The sequence below is a fragment of the Ictalurus furcatus genome, chromosome 16, assembly GCF_023375685.1.
Source record: "Ictalurus furcatus strain D&B chromosome 16, Billie_1.0, whole genome shotgun sequence".
NCBI classification, from domain to species: domain Eukaryota; kingdom Metazoa; phylum Chordata; class Actinopteri; order Siluriformes; family Ictaluridae; genus Ictalurus; species Ictalurus furcatus.
The window spans coordinates 19,095,533-19,114,259 of record NC_071270.1 but is presented as its reverse complement, the minus strand read 5'-3'; the positions used below and the strand labels follow the sequence as shown (position 1 = coordinate 19,114,259).

Genomic DNA, 18,727 nt, shown 5'->3' with positions numbered 1-18,727 from the left:
ACTATTAATATCTGACAAAATAATTTCTCCTATAGAGTGTGTGTCTAAGCCACATCGATAGAATCCAAATAAAAGAAGATTACACTGAGATATTACAGTAGATATTTGAGACTTGACTGAGGTCAAATCCTTTCTGACTGGAAGGGGATCTGTGTGCACAGTTGGTAGTAATTCTTACTCACAGTCCCTCTCGCTCTCACACACACACACACACACCCAACCATTAACACTCGGTCTTCACTGTCAGCAGTCTGTAATGAAGTAGCACAATGCTTTGTTATTAATCAGAGCTCATGAGCAAAGTCTCAGTCGCTGCCTGGACAGCAAGAGGACAGGATAAAGTCATCACTTACCAAACAGTCCTGCACCCCCCCCCACCTCACCCCACCTAAACAAACACACACACAGACACACACACACACACAGAAAACCATAAGCAGACGACAGCTATCTGTGAGGCTGGCTGTCACTGCTGGCTAATATCAATGCTCTCGTTAGTCACCTCACTGAGCAGCACTGAAGAAGGCTTATGTGGAAGAAGAGCAGCTGATTGGATTTCTACATCACAGGATTGCTTTCGCCGTTCTGTAAACTACCCTGCAGGCAGACTAATACAACAGCAAACACCTCCATTTTAGATCAGGATGATAAGAGCCAGAACATGACAACAGGTGCAGCACACAACAAAGCTTCTGTACAAGAGCCACTTAGGTCTTTGATCTTTGTATTTTCCTAAACATCAACCCACTATGGACTATAAAAGAACCACAATAATGGGGTGGGCAAATCATAACCCAGACACAGAATCTAATATGAATGTAAGGAATAACACATGTTGCCATGATGTTGATTATTTACCCAATTACACATCTTGGAGCACTTTACTCCACCAACACTATAAGCACAATATTTTCTATGTGCTCATTCTAATATGTTATTGCTCCTATAATAACCGCTTTTTCTGATCGAAAGGTTGTGAGTTCAAATTCCAACACCGCCAAGCTCCCACTGCAGGGCCCTTGAGCAATGCCCTTAACCCTCAACTGCTCGGTTGTATTTTTATGTATTTTTTTTTTTATGTTTAATTTTTTTTTACAATTTAGATAAATGATAGAACATGTCTACCAAATGCTGTAAATTTAATAATAAACAGATTTTAAAATGTGTTGTGTAACAAAAAACAAAACATATAATTGGTGATTCTTTTGTTAGGAGACATTTAATTAACATTTAGGGAAGAGAGAGAGAGAGAGAGAGAGAGCGCGAGAGAGGCTGGTGAGGGAATGACAGTTTACGCAGCTATAACATAAGTGAGAACAGGAACTAGTCGCTCGGACATTCCATAATATCAAATCTAACTATAAGCTGTTAAAATGTGCGACACTTAGTACATTGATGAATTAAACATTACAAATGTTGGCAAATTACTGTGGTATAAGTGGAATATCCTGTTCAATCAAAGCAACTCTTACATAGAACTTTTTTTAACCCTAAGTTGGTTAAAAGGATTTACCCAGTAACACACTATACCAAAATTACATTACATTACACTACATTTATTCACTTAGCAGACGCTTTTATCCAAAGCGACTTACAAATGAGAAAGATACAAGCAAAGCGATATATCAAGCAGAGAACAATACAAGAAGTGCTACCATACAAGATCTATTAATTGAATTCCAGAATAAGCACTGTGCAGAGTAGAGGTGTAAGTGCATTTTTTATTTATTTATTTATTTATTTTTTATGAGTTGGTTAGGTGTTCATGGAAGAGGTGGGTCTTTAGCTGTTTTTTGAAGATGTTTTTTGAAAATTGAAATTAATTCCAGAAATGATGAGGAAGAAGGTGATTGAAATACATCAGATACAAAGGGTAACAAAGAGTTACAAAGCTATTTCAAAGGCTCTGGGACTCCAAAGGACCAAAGTGAGAGCCATTATCTCCAAATGGAAAAACTCAGAACAGTAGTGAACCTTCCCAGACATGGCCAACCTTCCAAAATTCCTCCAAGAGCACATCAACTACTCATCCAGGAAGTCACAAAAGAGCCAAGGACAACATCAAAGGACCTACAGACCTCTCTTGCATCAATAAAGGTCACTGTTCATGACTCCATTATCAGAAAGACACTGGGCAAAAATGGCATCCATGGAAGAGTGGTGAGGTGAAAATCACTTCTAACCCAGAAGAACATTAAGGCTCGTCTGAATTTTGCCAAAACACACCTTGATGATCCTCAAACCTTTTGGGAGAATGTTCTGTGCATTGATGAGTCAAAAGTGGAACTGTTTGGAAGACAGGTTTCCCGTTACATCTGGCGTAAACCAAACACAGAACTCCACAAAAAGAACATCATACCTGCGGTCAAGCATGGTGGTGGAAGTGTGATGGTGCGGGGATGCTTTGCTGCTTCAGGGCCTGGGCAACTTGCAGTAACTGAGGGAAACATGTATTCTGCTCTCTACCAGAAAATCCTAAAGGAGAATGTCCGGTCTTCAGTCCGTAAACTGAAACTCAAGCGCAACTGGATTATGCAGCAAGACAATGATCCAAAGCATAGGAGTAAATCCTAGTCCTAGAAGTAAGTGAAAGACTGATTTCCAGTTATCAGAAGAGTTTGGTTTCAGTTATTGCTGCTAAAGGTGGCACAACCAGATTTTAAGTTTAAGGGGGCAATTCATTTTTCACATTGGTGATAGGTGTTGGATAACTTTTTTTTTTGCTTCAATTAAAAAAAAAAACTATTGTGTGTTATCTCAGGTTGCCATTGATTTATATTGTATTTCGTTTGAAGATCTAAAATTATTTAGTATGAGACATTCACAAATCAGAAATCAGGAAATCAAATACTTTTTCAAAGCACTGTATATATATATATATATATATATAGAGAGAGAGAGAGAGAGAGAGAGAGAGAGAGAGATCTTAAATAAAATATTTATCTAACAGCTACATACAGCTTCTGGAACCACAGAATCCTCTAGCCCTCAAGAAACCATTTTTTTCCCTAAGAGCGTGTGTGTGATTATATATATATATATATATATATATATATATATATATAGATAGATAGATATATATATATATATATATAGATATATATATAGATATATAGATATATATATATATATATATATACACACACACACACACACACACACACACGTTATACATCACTATATAATATATTCATGCTTGGTATACCAAAAGTTTGTATTTTTTTCACATTTCACATCCAAGACAAGTACACAGGGTCTAAATTATTCAAGCTTCACAGAGCATAAGTAAAACGCACTCACCGAGAGATGCAAAATAAATCTCTTGTAAAAGTAATTTGCTTAAGTTAATCACAATATGCCCCCAAAAACCTATTTAGTGCTCTCCCTCCCGGTTCACTGGTGTTCAGTTCCCCGTGAAGAGAGCAAGGCAAGGTTTTGCTTTCAAAGCAGAAACATATGTATATGTCTCTGAGTTATTGAAAGTTTATTCAGAGCTAAGCAAAATGTGTGGCCCAAATACTGCATTATATTGCATTTCGCCGTGATTTGTCCGTATATAACAGCTTTGTCTTCTTTAGTCAGCCCATAACAGTGTTTGATTCCATTATAAGCGCTGGGGATAGCTGACATGACCGAGAGAAAACGCAGGCAAGGCTGATGAAGCACTTCTGGGAGGAATAGAAACCATTACTGAATGCTGCTGCTGTGCGTACGTGTGTGAGAGTGCGCGTGTGTGCGTGTGTGCTGTCAAACAACTGATAGTGATAGATGATGTCTGCTTCATGTAACAATGTTTTGAAATGAAAAGGTTAGTCACGAACACAAGAGCACGTGCAACTGTACATGTCACATACCTGAGAGGTCGTACACGGTCGATATTATTTCATATGACGTGTTACTTAAATGTGTGCATTTAAACACATTCAGAAATGACAAATCCTCTAGGACCAGTGCATGATGGATGAACTCGTAAAGAAAATAAATTAGTTACCTCATCTATTGAGCAGAAAAGCAGCTAGTCTTTTAAGCAGAAATGTTTTAATATACACAAGTAAAGATAGATTTATTATAGCTGTCACTTATTTGTATTACGTGTGTGACACAATCACTATGATGTTAATTAGCCCACTGTCAGGCTTATTCATTGGTCTTTACATTCATAGCAGCTGAGCTGTGTACAGTGGTGCTTGAAAGTTTGTGAGCCCTTTAGAATTTTCTATATATCTGCTTAAATATGACCTAAAACATCATCAGATTTTCATAAACGTCCTGAAAGTAGACAAAGAGATCCCAATTAAACAAATGAGACAAAAAATATTATACTTGGTCATTTATTTATTGAGGGAAATGATCCAATATTACATATCTTTGAGTGGCAAAAGTATGTGAAGCTCTAGGATTAGCAGTTTAATTTGAAGGTGAAATTAGAGTGTTTTAAATCAATGGGATGACAATCAGGTGTGAGTGAGCACCCGGTTTTATTTAAAGAACAGGGATCTATCAAAGTCTGATCTTCACAACACTTGTTTGTGGAAATGCATCATGTCATGAACAAAGGAGATTTCTGAGGACCTCAGAAAAAGAGTTGTTGATGCTCATCAGGCTAGAAAATGTTACAAAACCATCTCTAAAGAGTTTGGACTCAACCAATCCACAGTCAGTGACTGCTCTCCAAAAAGAACATTGCTGCCCGTCTGCAGTTTGCTAAAGATCCCATGGACAAGCCAGAAGGCTACTGAAAAAATGTTTTGCCGATGGATGAGACCAAAATAGAACTTCTTGGTTTAAATGAGAAGCGTTAAGTTTGGAGAAAGGAAAACACTGCATTCTAGCATAAGAATCTCATCCCAACTGTGAAACATGGTGGTGATAGTATCATGGATTGGTCCTGTTTTGCTGCATCTGGGCCACGACAGCTTGCAATCATTTATGGAACAATGAATTCTGAATGATACCAGCCAATTCTGAAGGAAAATGTCAGGACATCTGTCCATGAACTGAATCTCAAGAGAAAGTGGGTCATGCAGCAAGACAACGACCCTAAACACACAAGTCATTCTACTGAAGAATGGTTACAGAAGAATAAAGTTCATGTTTGGGAATGGCCAAGTCAAAGTCCTGCCCTTAATCCAATAGAAATGTTATGGAAGGACCTGAAGCAAGCAGTTCAAGTGAGGAAACTCACCAACATTCCAGAGCTGAAGCTGTTCTGTACTGAGGAATGGGCTAAAATTCCTCCAAGTTGATGTGCAGGACTGATCAACAGTTACCGGAAACGTTTAATTGCAGTTATTGCTGCACAAGGGGATCACACCAGATACTGAAAGCAAATATAATTAATTGCTGCTCGAGGGCTTCTTAGCCAACTGTGCAACTGGATCACTAGCTCATGCACACGATATCGGACAAAAGGTCTAGCATTAATTCTAGATCTTTTCTGTGAGCATCAAAATCAAGAATAGATATGAACAGAACTTAGGGAGCAATCTCTTGTTCACTGAATGAACAGGAACTTGGGCAATGGTGGTTCAACAATTAAGGCTCTGGTTTACTGATCAGAAAGTCGGGGGTTCAAGCCCCAGCACCACCAAGCTGCCACTGTTGATTCCTCGAGCTAGGCCCTTGGTTGACCCTGCGCTCTGACCCCAACTTCCTAACAAACTGGGATATACAAAAAAGAATTTCACTGTGCTGTAATGTATATGTGACAAATAAAGCTTCTTCTTAAACAGGGGTCCTTTATCTGACTGACCCATTGATTGACCACCATATACTGACTGAAATAAAATTACAGACATCAAAATCCAATTAAACCTTTTTTTATTTTTTATTTCTCTATGATAACAATATAAAAAATTCCTTTCGCTCATAGCAATTTTACCAGACAGCTGCTGTAACCATGGTGACTTTCCAGCTTATTAAATTACAATGCAGGTACAAAAGTAATCGATTTAGATATACTCTGCCCTATGTTTTGCACCATGAGGTAAAAACGCCCCAAATTTACATTTTCATTTCACAGACGCTGTTATGCAGAGTGACTACAAAAGTGCTGACAGATGAAACATCTAGAAAATCTGCAAGGATTCATAACCTGACGGACAAGAGACAAATGCTAGTTTCTACAAGTGCCTGACGGATATAGGAGCAACAAAAATAGTACAATAAAGTAAAAACATGCTTGATGTGAGGCAGGTCTGGTGTGAATTCGGGGTTAGGCTTTTGAGGAAGGAAGAGACATGTATTCAAAGTGAAGGGGTAAGCTTGAGGAAACACTGAGGAAACAGTGAGATCTTGCGTTACAAGCATATTTAGACTTCAGAGAATAACATGCCAGACGGCTTGAAGTTGAAGACCCTGAGCTGGAAGGTGTGTAGCTCAGGACGAGGATGCAAAGGCAAAAGGAGTGGGTTTTTTGGAGTTATAGGAATGTTATAGAGAAGATGGGCAACAGAGTTCTGAATGATCTGTAGAGGAGATGCAGCACATGATGGAAAACCATGAAGAAGAGAGCAGCAGTAGTCAAGTCTAGAAATAACTAAATAACTAGAGAATGTATAAGAAGGTGAGCAGATTCTGTAGTCGGAAAAGGTCACATTCCTCTGATGTTATGGAGAAGAAATCTGCAGGATCGGGCCACCTAAATATCACATCAAGATTCTTAGGATGGACTGCGAGGTTATCAATGGTGAAAGGTCCAGCAGGGGGTAGTGCTTGGCTGGTAGGTCAGAAATCAGGTCAGTTTTAAGTTATGTCGTTTCATTTTAAGGGGGATATCAGTTCCATTTCTTGGTATTGTGGTTTGTTTTATATATATATATATATATATATATATATATATATATATATATATATATATATATATATATATGGGTTACATCAGTTCAGTTGCTTGGTATTTCTGTTCATTTTTTAAATATATGAGGTACATCAGTTCTGTGGGGTATCTTTTGTATAGTTCATGTTTTGTTGCAGATTCATTACATCAAATGTGCAAAACAGACAATGCATGGTAGATAGCTCATGTGGCAGACATCCTCAAGAGACTCTCTTATTGAATCAGTTTGGACATTTTGGGAGGTGTTATCAATTTTGCAGGATTTTTTATTTTTTTCCTCTTCTTTTGTTATATCAGATACTTGATGTGTCACAAACAACTGTTCGATCTGATAAGAAGGAATCGAACAGTAGTGGTAGCAAGAGTAAATACACCCATATGTGTTTTTTTGGGGAGGTTTTTTTTTTTTTTTTACACCTATTCCAGATGTAGTCTCCTTTTGGTCTTATAATAAACTTCACTCCTCTGGGAAGGCTTCCCACTAGATATTGGAGCGTGGCTGTGGGGATTTGTCCATTCAGCCACAGAGCATTAATGAGGTCAGGCACTGATGTCGGGTGAGGAGGCCTGGCACATAGTCGGCACCCCAAAGGTGCCGAGTGGGGTTCTGGGGTCAGGGCTCTGTGCAGGACACTCAGCCTAACCAAACCATGTCTTCATGGATCACGCTTTGTCATGCTGGAACAGGTTTTGGACACTTAGTTCTGCTGAAGGAAAACCTTAATGCTACAGAATCCAAATACATTCTAGACAATTATGTGTTTCTAACTTTGTGGCAATCATTTGGGGAAGAACCACATATGGGAGTGATGGTCAGTTGTCAACATAAATTTGGTCATAGTTTAGCTTGCTAGACCACAAAGGACAACAGTAGTGAATAAGTGAAAAATAATTGTGCAGAAAAAATGCATACTTTCAGGATCAATCAAAAAACTGATTTATCATCAGTTTTGATAAATCAAAGCCTACCATAAAAAGAAATAAACAGGCATGACCTCAGCCTTGATGGATGCGCTGAAAAGCAACTTGTTCTGAAGTGACAGGAAGAGGAATATGTGGAGAATAAAATACATTGATCAGGGTCCAATGCACATCGCTTCATCTGGGAAATATGATGGCATGGACATGTATGGCTGCCAGTAGACCTGGCTCACTTGTCTTTATTGATGTTTACTGACTGTCAGCAGCAGCAGCAAAATGATGTCTACAGAAGTATAAGATCCAGCCAGACACCTCAAAACTTGTCATAGCACAATGTGTCATACTACGGAGCTATCATAATTTTAAGGGCCAAATCTGAAATGTTTGTATTGGCCAAGTCAGTCAAAGAAAAAAAACAAGCAGCAATTGGTAATGGCTGCAGTAGAGCCTTGGCAGAGCATCACTGTGATGCCCAGCATCTGGTAATAATTACTGATTACAGACTTGATTACAGGTAGTCATTGACTGCAAAGGATTTACTACCAAACGTGTCAATGTTACTTACGATCATGTGCATGTGTATGAAATGACTGAGACGATTATATATTTCAAGCAATCCAGATGTCAATTACATCAAATTAAATCTAATATTCTGGACTTCAATCTCGTTAATGATTTATTTTTAATCCAAAACAGCATTATAGATCGCATTGTAAGTATAGCATGTGGTATGAGAAGCAAACAATAGTTACATTTTCTCCTATCCTGAATTTGTAATAATGAAGTAATAAAATAGCACATATAAAAATGTCATTTCATATGGTAAATATCATGTATAAAACACAGGGAATTGATGATAGTGCTGTGGCACAACCACTGCCTAACACATGAAGATGCAAAATTATGAGTAGTTACACAAAGAAAAAAGCCATCTTGGCAAGTATTTTTTAACTAAAAGAGAGCACTGTGATTGGGGAGCAGAATTGAAGCTGTAACCAGCACTGAAGTGAAAAACAAGGTTTGTCAAGGCTCTGGCTACAGCTGTGAAGTGCGTGATCTGATTCCCTTCGCTTCTCTGTGACAGCCTGTCCAATAAGATTTAACAAGACTAGAGACTCGCTCTCTTCATGGTCCTGCTGGTGATGGTGCAGGAGGAATGCGGCTGAATAGGGGGTAATCTCATTCTGCTGTGCCTGGGCAAACACAGACTGTACGCTTAGGCGTATAGAGCAGAGCGAAACAGCAGCCACTTGTAGGGCTATCGGTCATCTCAGTTTTATGAGATCTCTTTGGCCTTGTTGGTCTGTGCAAAGTTCTTCATTGGAGAACATATGAGGTGACATCTTGAGACAGGCATTACCAATAGCAACCAGAATCTCATATACAAACCCAATATGCAGAAAAGAGACTGGACTGAGATTGAGGAGATTAAATGCCATGGATGAACTTGATGCGATATTTGTTCCTAAATGTGAGTTATAACATTAAGGATAAAAAACTAATAAACTAAAACTAAAGCTAATAAACGCTCTTTTTCCTTTCACGGGTTCACTGGATTTCTTTATCAATTATTGTGCAGTTGTTACTTACCTATAAAGGCCTCCCTTGATGTGGGCACAGGAACAGCCATACAATAATAAGAATCAGACTGAAAAACAAGAAGAAACCTACATCACTACATGCAAACGGGCAAATTTCACTGAGGCCTGTATGATAATGGCCAAAATGGCCAAAACCATTTCACTTAATGGTGAGTAAATATAGCAATTTATCACAAAATATTTTAACTGGACAACACTTTTTTTAATCACAACAAAATATCTAGATATTGTACATCGCCAGCCTCTATTTCTTTACATGTTGAAAACAAGACTGTTTGAGCGCTGATTAAGAGTAAATATGAAAAATTGGGAAGGAAAGGAGAAAGAAGAGAAGAAGATGAAGAAGAAAGGAAACAAAAAGGAAAGGAAAGGAAGGGAAAGCAAAGGGAAAGAAGAGGAGAAGAGGACAAAGGGAAAGAGAAACGGAAAGAAAAAAGGAAAGAAGTGGAGAAAAGACAAAGGAGAAAGGAAAGAAAAGAAGAAGAGGAGAAAGAAGTGGAGAAAAGAAAGGACAAAGGAAAGGAAAGTAGAAGTGGAGAAAAGACAAAAAGAAAGGAACGGAAAGAAGAGGAGAAAGAAGTGGAGAAAGGAAAGAAAAGGAAAGAAGAGAAGAAAAGACACAGGAGAAAGGAAAGAAGAAGAGGAGAAAGAAGTGGAGAAAAGACACAGGAGAAAGGAAAGGAAACAAGAAGAGGAGAAAGAAGAGGAGAAGAAGACAAAGGAAAAAGAAAAGAATGATTAAAGGAAAGAAAAGAGAAACGAAAAGGAAATGAAAGGAAGGTTAATATAATGTGATTGTTCAGAAAGAGTAAATACACATTAGCCAACTTCAACTATTCTGATCTTATTTGGCAATGACAATTTGACTGGCTGTGCAGCCCTATTTAAGCATTTACTAAGCATATCACAAACACAACTGAAATAGAACTTGCATCATAGACAATCTGGTGTATGAGTCACGCTGGTGTGTCTGGACTGCGGTGGTACTGACAGTGTGATGCATAGTTCGAAAACAAAAACAACACATACATGTTCACTGAAGTCAATCTTTCCTTACTGTCAAAATATTGTGACATTGAGTTGTGACATCCAAATATTACAATGTTTGCGGTCAGTTACTTAGGGTTTGTGAATGAAACGTATAATTTTAACTGCGCCAGCTGCCGTCTCTACACTCCTGAACACATCTCAAATTCAGCAAACAGCCAATGAGAAGCAAGCGGGCTGGTGAGGTGATTCAGATGGCCCTGCTCTAATACAAGGCTCTGCTCAGGTTTTATTCACACTTCTCCTCACTGACCTTGCATAATATGCCACAATCAGGCTGGATTTCAGAGAGAGGCCAACACAATGCCCCTAATCCAATAACAGAGATGACAGGATGATCCCTGCCCAGACGCAGAAGAGTTTTATTCTGCTCTCTCTCTGATCCCTTTTATGCTAGGGATCATCTCTAACAAGTGACAGGACAGCTCTCAAAATAACTTTTTTCATCAGGTTCACACCAGAAGTGACACAATGCAAAGGTGTGTGTGTGTGTGTGTTTGTGTGTCGGTACAAGAGAGAAAATGGAGTTCACTGCAAAATGGAGTTCAAACAGCCATTCAGTGACATTACTAACAAAAATGACAGCAAGTCATTTATAGTGCAATGCTGTAATTGCTTGGCTACAGCTGAGAGCTTCTGGCTGTCCTCTAGCCCTCTGACTTCCTGCTTTAGGGCAACAAGACTGAATCAATTTTTCTTTCAGCTGCGGCAATAGTGAACTAATGCACTAACGCAGGGTAATTTGCTAAGTGACGTTCTATCAGGAGAACAGCTTTACTTATTTTAGCCTCCATCAGGAGTAAAACCTAAAAAAAAACGAGAGATTCAACTGAAGTTCATTAAGGCCTGACCCAAGATACTATCTAAAGCAATCTTAACAAACAAAGCTATAATCTTAAAACTCAAACTCTCACACACACACATAAGAGAGAAGCAACAGCAAGCAAAACAACTTGAGAGACACCCCTCTCAAAGGTCATCAGCTGATCAATAGCTCAATCTGGACGAAGCCGGCCGCTCAAACTCAACTCTTGTTTCCTCGGTGATATTACATTCACATCCTCCCTCCTCCCAACCGAGTTATCAACGAGAGCCTGCGATGAATCACTTGCCGATGAGTCATAGAGCTGTAAGGAGAATAATAATAGCAGCAGCCTATGAGCCCCTCCCCAGTTCCTGAGACTTTCACAATTTGGAAAAGCACAGAAGCTCTTCAACGTTCATCGACTTGGTTATACCTGATAAAGCCTCCCCTTTCCTCATGTTAAGGTTTCCCTGTTCTATGGGGGAAAAAATGCAGCAGCTTCTGAGGCAGCTGCAAGGACCAATTAGCTCTGGCCTACAGCAATGAGTCCAGCTTTAATGACTACATTAGTGCCAGATCGATACAGAGTGGGCAAACACTGCAGGAGATCCAGGCCAGGCTACAGTGCACACTTCCTGAGAGCAGGCAGCTTCAGGACCATCGTAAACAGCAAGCCAGTGTGGTGCATGCCAAAGCAGGGCAATGATAAAATGCTTTTAGTGGGTTTTAGAACAGAGGTGGAACAGTGTTGCAAAGGTAAAGGATTCCCCAACCATCAGGAGTGAGCTCAAACCCCAGCAATGGCATCCATGGCCATCTATCCATGAAAGAGTTGCCCTGCTTTATGCGTAAAAAGGATGAAATTATTCTTTTCCCTATTAATCAGAACACCACTGGCAAACTGGATTCACCTGTGAGCTCTGATATATGAAAGCACTCTTCTCTAACCTTCATGATGTGAAGGAAGCATGTTAGTCTTTGTTATTGTAATGGGGGAGAACTAGCAAGGGGTGAGAAGTGGCATGACTGTATAACTAAAATGGGAGAAAACAGGGTACAAACAGTACGAGCATATATTGTGTTTTCAGTATATGATGCTACATTCTTACAGGTTTGAACTTACATTAAAGGTCTAGTCGGAATTACTGAAATGGTAGTGAAATGTTACATATGTTTCCAAATGAATCATAATTACATAATGTTATGATTATATGGCTTACAATATTACTATGCACTGGATCTGGCTAGTTTGCATTGCACAGCCCAGAAATGAGCTCCACCCACCAGCCCCCAGTCTGTTTTCCTTTAAAAAAAATCCAGCAGTTGCTGGGGAGAGAAGATAAAGGGGTATTTTTTTTTGGTAACAGCAATTTGCCTCATAGGTAGCAAATTTCAAACTGCACCTTTAATTGCCCTAAGACTACAGACGTAGCGTAAGAATGTCTTGTGTGATTAGTATTAATGTAAAAGTATTCCAATTATAAATATTAACTTCACTGGTTTAATAGTGCAATAAAAATCTATGAACTAGTTCAGATTTCTCAAAATATCCTCATAGAAATATACCATCACATCCCTATTATAGAACTGTAACCTTTCAACCTGTTCTCTCTATAACTTCTAAAATCAACCCTGAGAGTTTTTAAAGCCCTGGCGTTTATCATTACTATGTAATGAATTTTTATACGTATTCTGTTCCTACATATTAACCATCTTCTCAAGAGAGGTCTAAAGCTAGCTATTTTGAGCTTTCTTACCACTGTTGGGATGACCCCTGGCATACGGATTTCCAAGGAGAAGTTGTAAGGGTTGGACAGGACGAAAGGCTGCCTGGCCTGGGAGCAGTCGTTCAGCTCAGACCACATCGTCTCTTCAAATCTGAACAGTATGGAAGAGACTAAGGTCATCTCGAACACACAGCACAGAGGCATCTCTCCATCAGCAATCAGAAACTATAGTTCAAAGCTAAACTTTAATCAGAAGTTATACATTATACAACTCTAATTCTATTATACAGTCAGATTACTGAGTTAAAAGTATGGATGGGCAATATGGAAAAAAAAAAAATCAGGATACTTATTTGGAAAACTTCTGTGGAAAAACAATATGCATCGTGATATAAAGCTCTGCTTGCAAACTCAGCAAACCAGCAGTGTTGTAATTTTAAAAACTGTGTTCAGTGATTCAATTAACATTAAGTAAGGAATAACAAACTCTAGACCATGCTGTTATACAAAAATATTCGGCTTATACAACAGCGACTTGCCAAAAATTACAATGTTTAATTTATTCATGAGCAACATGTTGCACATTGTAATGGTCTATAGTTACAGTGCCCTCCACTAATATTGACACCCTTGGTAAATATGAGCAAAGAAGGCTGTGAAAAAAATCCTTTATTGTTGAACATTTGATCTTTTGTTAAAAGAATTCACAAAAATACTCTCAGGGATTTCAAATAATTGCAAACAAAACACAGGTTTATAAAAAAAAAAAAAAGTGTGTGTGTGCAACAATTATTGGCACCCTTTTATTCAATACTTTGTGCTACCTCCCGTTGCCAAAATAACAGCACTGAGTCTTCTCCTATAATGCCTGATGAGAAGAATACATGGCAAGGGATCTGAGACCATTCCTCCATACAGAATCTCTCCAGATCCTTCACATTTCGAGGTCCACACCGGTGGACTCTCCTCTTCAGTTCACCCAACAGGTTTTCTATGGGTGTCAAGTCAGGAGACTGGGATGGCCATGGCAGGACCTTGATTTTGTGGTCAGTAAACCATTTTTGTGTTGATATTGATGTATGTTTTGGATCATTGTCCTGCTGGAAGATCCAACCATGACCCATTTTAAGCTTTCTGGCAGAGGCAGTCAGGTTTTCATTTAATATCTGTTGATATTTTAGAGAGCCCATAATGCCATGTATCCTAACAAAATGTCCAGGTCCTCTGGCAGAAAACCAGCCCCAAAACATTAAAGACCTGCCTCCACCATATTTAACCCTGGTCATGAGGTACTTTTCCCATATGTCTACCTCTCTGTGTGCACCAAAACCACCTCTGGTGTTTATTGACAAAAAGCTCTATTTTGGTTTCTTTTTTTTTTTTTTTTAAACAAAGGATCAAATGGTAAAACAATAAAGACAATTTTCAAAACCTTCTATGCTCATATTTACCAAGGGTGCCTATATTAGTGGAGGGCACTGTAAATTTAAAGTTGTGTAACATGTTAGTTCCTGTTCTCACCTACGTTATAGATTCAGTAAACAGTCATTCACTTCCTCACACTCACACACACACACACACAAAGCGCAGCCTGCCATGAAAAATGGAAAAGCCTGTCCAGAAAATGGAAAGCATAACAGAGTCTGAGAGCGCTTACAACCGAGACTCCTTCCATAAATGTTAAATAAACGTTAACGATTATAAGAATTACTTTGTTAAACATGTTTTAAATCACTTTATTATTAGTCTTAGATTATGTGGAGAGTCCGCCATACAAGCCCCTGTGTATGAGCTGTTACTATAGAAGCAATAACATATTAGAACGAGAGCATTAATATTAACCTATCGTTCATGTTACACCTGAAACTACCTATGAAAATAATGCACACCTACTGACCAATCAGATTCGAGCATTCACCCGCGCTGTGGTATAAAATAGGGGTGAAAATTCTGTACAAAACTAAATAAAAATACCAAACAAAAATTTTAACATCTAGTCGTCTGCTTCAAATCAGAGATTGTCATTTTTATACAAATATGGAAAATATGGATATTATAAAAATATTGTATTATTATCATATTTAAGTTATATATATAGTTATGTACATTTCTACTGCACTGCAGATAAGGCAAAGTGACTTATTTGCTGCTTTTTATACTGCACTGTGATACAGTAGATAAATATGCAGTTATAATTAGAAACAGCAAAAGCTATAGTTGGTACGCCTTGAAATTTTTTTTTTATAATTTCTATTTCCATTCAAATGTTCTTTTTTTTTCCACATTGTCAAGTGAACCAAAATGGCCATAGAAAAAAAAAGTTTGTTTATTAAATATTAATATGAATTATATTATATATGACTATTTATTTATTTAAGACAGAATAGGTCTCTTACCGTTTGTACGTGTCCAGAGGGCTTCTGACACTGTAGCTATGATTTTGACAGATCAGGGCCAGCACAAGCACGCTACACAGCAGGACTCCCATATTCACTCCTCCCCCCCTCTTGCTCTCGCGCTCTCTTTCTGAGTTGTTTCAGCGAATGGACCGGATGTTTAGCTGATCTGCGCTCGTCTCACAGCATCAAGCCTGCTCTGGGTCCACACACCGAGCTCTGGATCCTGCTAGACTCCCAGCTCCTTCTGCTTCACCCTCCTTTCTCCTCTCTCCACTCCCCCTGTTACCACAGCTCGAAGGTAAGGAAAGGCGGGACTGCCCTCAGGTTCACTCTCTTCTCTCCTCCTCCTCCTCCTCCTCCTTTCACTCACTCGCTCAGCTTGAAAACTGTCGTATCTGGAAGCTCTGTTCACTCTGAAGTCACGCTGCCTCAACAACGAAGAAAAAATAGAGAGAGAGCAGGCAGGAAGGAGAGAGGTAGAGAAAAGAGAAACAGAGAAAGGAGGAGGAGGAGGTGAAGAGAAAGATGGAACGTGCAGATTCTCACTCGTCCTCAGGTTAGACGACGCATATCACAGATACAGCGTCAGGCTTCTTTCACAACCTGCAGACACACAGACACAAAGAGGCAAGTTAGAATATTTAACCCACTCTGAACATCACTGAACATCCTTTGAGTAGTTTCTACAGAGTCCTGCTGTGTGTGCTTTAAGAAAAATAAATGCAGAAAGGATGAAGGGCTGTAGAAAGATGGGGAGGGAGAGAGAAAGAGAAACAGAGAGAGAGAGACAGACAGACAGCCTACATCACAGTACACTAATCTAATCACAGAGGCTGCCAGCAAATGGAGTCCTATAAAGCCGTTGATCTGCTGTTGATCACTGGAATGGTGAGTATAATGTAATGGGAAATATTATGGTATGATACCGATAGCATGGCAATACACTTTTCTGAGAAAGTCATGAGCATCATCAGTATTTCTGCACTCACAATAACAAGCAACTGATAGATATTAACGTATATTTCTGCACAACTCATTTGATTTAATCTTTTTTACATTACATTACGGCTTTTGGCAGACGCCCTTATCCAGAGCGACTTACATTTATCTCATTTATACAACTGAGCAGTTGAGAGTTAAGGGCCTTGCCCAAGGGCCCAACAATGGCAGCTTGGCAGTGCTGGGGCTTGAACTCCTGACCTTCTGATCAGCAACACAGAGCCTTTAACCATTGAGCCACCACTGCACCATTTTATTCCCATTGCTTAATAATTATTTTAGTAAACGATAAACAAAAACATCATTAAATTTTAGTACGTCAAAGGTTTTTGCTGGCACTGTGAAATTCCCGACTTTTTCAACTGAGCTTTAAACTTTCCACATGTTCTACACAGGATACTCACTGAAATGTGATACGCTTTAAGGAGGACGTGTTCGTGTTATTGTTATTGTAGGCAAAGTGCTAAGTTTTACGAAGAAAAAACAAACACTTCTATTGGAAAAAAAAAACATAGGTTGATTAATTTCCTCTTACAGCACATACTGGAGTGTTTTTTTTTTATTTCTCTTACAACCACAGCAATTTGCCAACATTAAATTTTATTTATTAAAGGATTCTCCTTCACTAAAGAAATGTCAATTCTTATTCGTTTATAGTAAATATCGTTGAAAAGCCATAGAACAAGTTCGTAGTACATGCTATCATTTACATTATAGCACCTATAAACATTCACTCACCAGCCTCTTTCTCTTTTCCCTTTTGTACTTAATAAGACACACACAAAAAAAAATGCAGCTCGTCATGTTACAAGAAACCACAAAAAAGTACCACACCCTCTGATCGCTCCCGTGTTGGAAAACTGAAGGGAAATGCTTTACCTCTAACAGTTATACAAACACCTTCCAAAGATGCGAAATAAACCTCTCCTTATAGAAAACATCAAAATATGAAAAATTACACATGCTTTAATCCGTTTATGTGAAGCGTCCCCCATACAAGTCTGTGTGAATTTTCTGCTGATATAGAAATGATAACGTATTACAACTAGACACATTTATTATTATAAACTATTCATACTCAATATGATAATATAACATCGAAATCATGGACTGGAAGCAGTTAATTTTTTTTTAATTGTGAAATGTTATAGATTTACCATTTTACCCTCTTCAATGTTTTTTTTTTTTTTTTAGAAATAATGTATATTCTCAAATATAAGAAACCATAACAATTGTTATTAATACATTATTAATAAAAAAACATTTATTATGATTAAGTATTTAAAAAGATAATTTTACACTACCGTGTTGCTGCCAGTTGGTGAACAAACCTATATGTCATGATACGAATGCTTTCAGGAATTGTGATGTGATCTTTTTTGTCATCACCCACCACTAATATAACCCTTGAGCTACATGTCATGTATGCAAAAAAAAAAAAATCTTTTAAGTATCATGACATGATGTTATCACTTTGTTATGGCTACGTATATATAGAGAGAGAAGCAGAGAGAGAGAAGAGACAGGAGGAAAGAAGGAAAGACGCTCTATAATGAAGCCATGTGGCCCACCATGTGGTGCATAGCAAGAAAACAGAAATGATGTGCTGAAAACACAGAGAGCTAATATTAGAGAATCTTTCTATTGCAGGAACCGTGTCAATCTCCTCCCAAACGTCAGCTGTTAACTTTGATTTCTAGCTGAAGGTCAATATCCCAGCTTCTGCTGAGAGGGCGCGAGCCGCAGGGGCTGATGGGATTGCCTGACGGATTTCAGAGTTCAGACCAACGGCCTTGTTCTGTTCAGCAACCTCACGTAAACGAGGGACAACTCAGTTAAACAAATCTCAGAAAAAATGATCTGTGTGTCAAGGGAGTGTTCAGGAGAATGGGACTGGCAAAATAGCCTCTGTAGGTAAAAGACTGATCACTGAAATAATCTTCTCAACTGCACTGTAGGAAAGAAAAGGAATACTCCAGTGTTATTTAGCATTACATTAAATTACAACATTTGGCACACGCCCTTATCCAGAGCGACTTACAATTATCTCATTTATACAACTGAGCAGTTGAGGGTTAAGGGCCTTACTCAAGGGCCCAACAGGGGCAGCTTGGCAGGGCAGGCATTTGAACTCACAACCTTCCGACGATTAGTCGCTGAGCAACCGATCTCCCTAGCAAATTCTACATCCACATATATCTATAGTGTATGTGCAATCACCATGCACAACGACTCCATATACTTCTCCCTGTACTGTGAAAAGAACTGACGGTGGGTTTTCTCACTGGTAATGGAGTAATGGAAGTTTAAAGAAACTGGTGGTGTGAAAAACAAAAAACACAGAGTGAGCGACAGCTCTGTGGGTGGAAACGCCGTGTTGATAATAGAGT

The 18,727-nt window shown here is 38.7% G+C and overlaps 1 protein-coding gene across 2 annotated transcripts in view; it reads right to left on the bottom strand.

The window, feature by feature from the left end:
• The window catches only part of pam (peptidylglycine alpha-amidating monooxygenase), an 81,563-nt gene that overhangs the window by 54,372 nt on the left and 8,464 nt on the right, over positions 1 to 18,727 (bottom strand). For both annotated transcript variants that reach the window (XM_053644558.1, XM_053644559.1), the window contains exons 2-4: positions 15,336 to 15,941; positions 12,970 to 13,090; positions 9,350 to 9,407 (exon numbers count right to left, since the gene is read on the bottom strand). In XM_053644558.1, coding sequence (XP_053500533.1) covers positions 9,350 to 9,407; positions 12,970 to 13,090; positions 15,336 to 15,427 — 271 coding nt within the window. In that variant the 5' untranslated portion in view covers positions 15,428 to 15,941. The remainder of the gene's footprint in view (positions 1 to 9,349; positions 9,408 to 12,969; positions 13,091 to 15,335; positions 15,942 to 18,727) is intronic.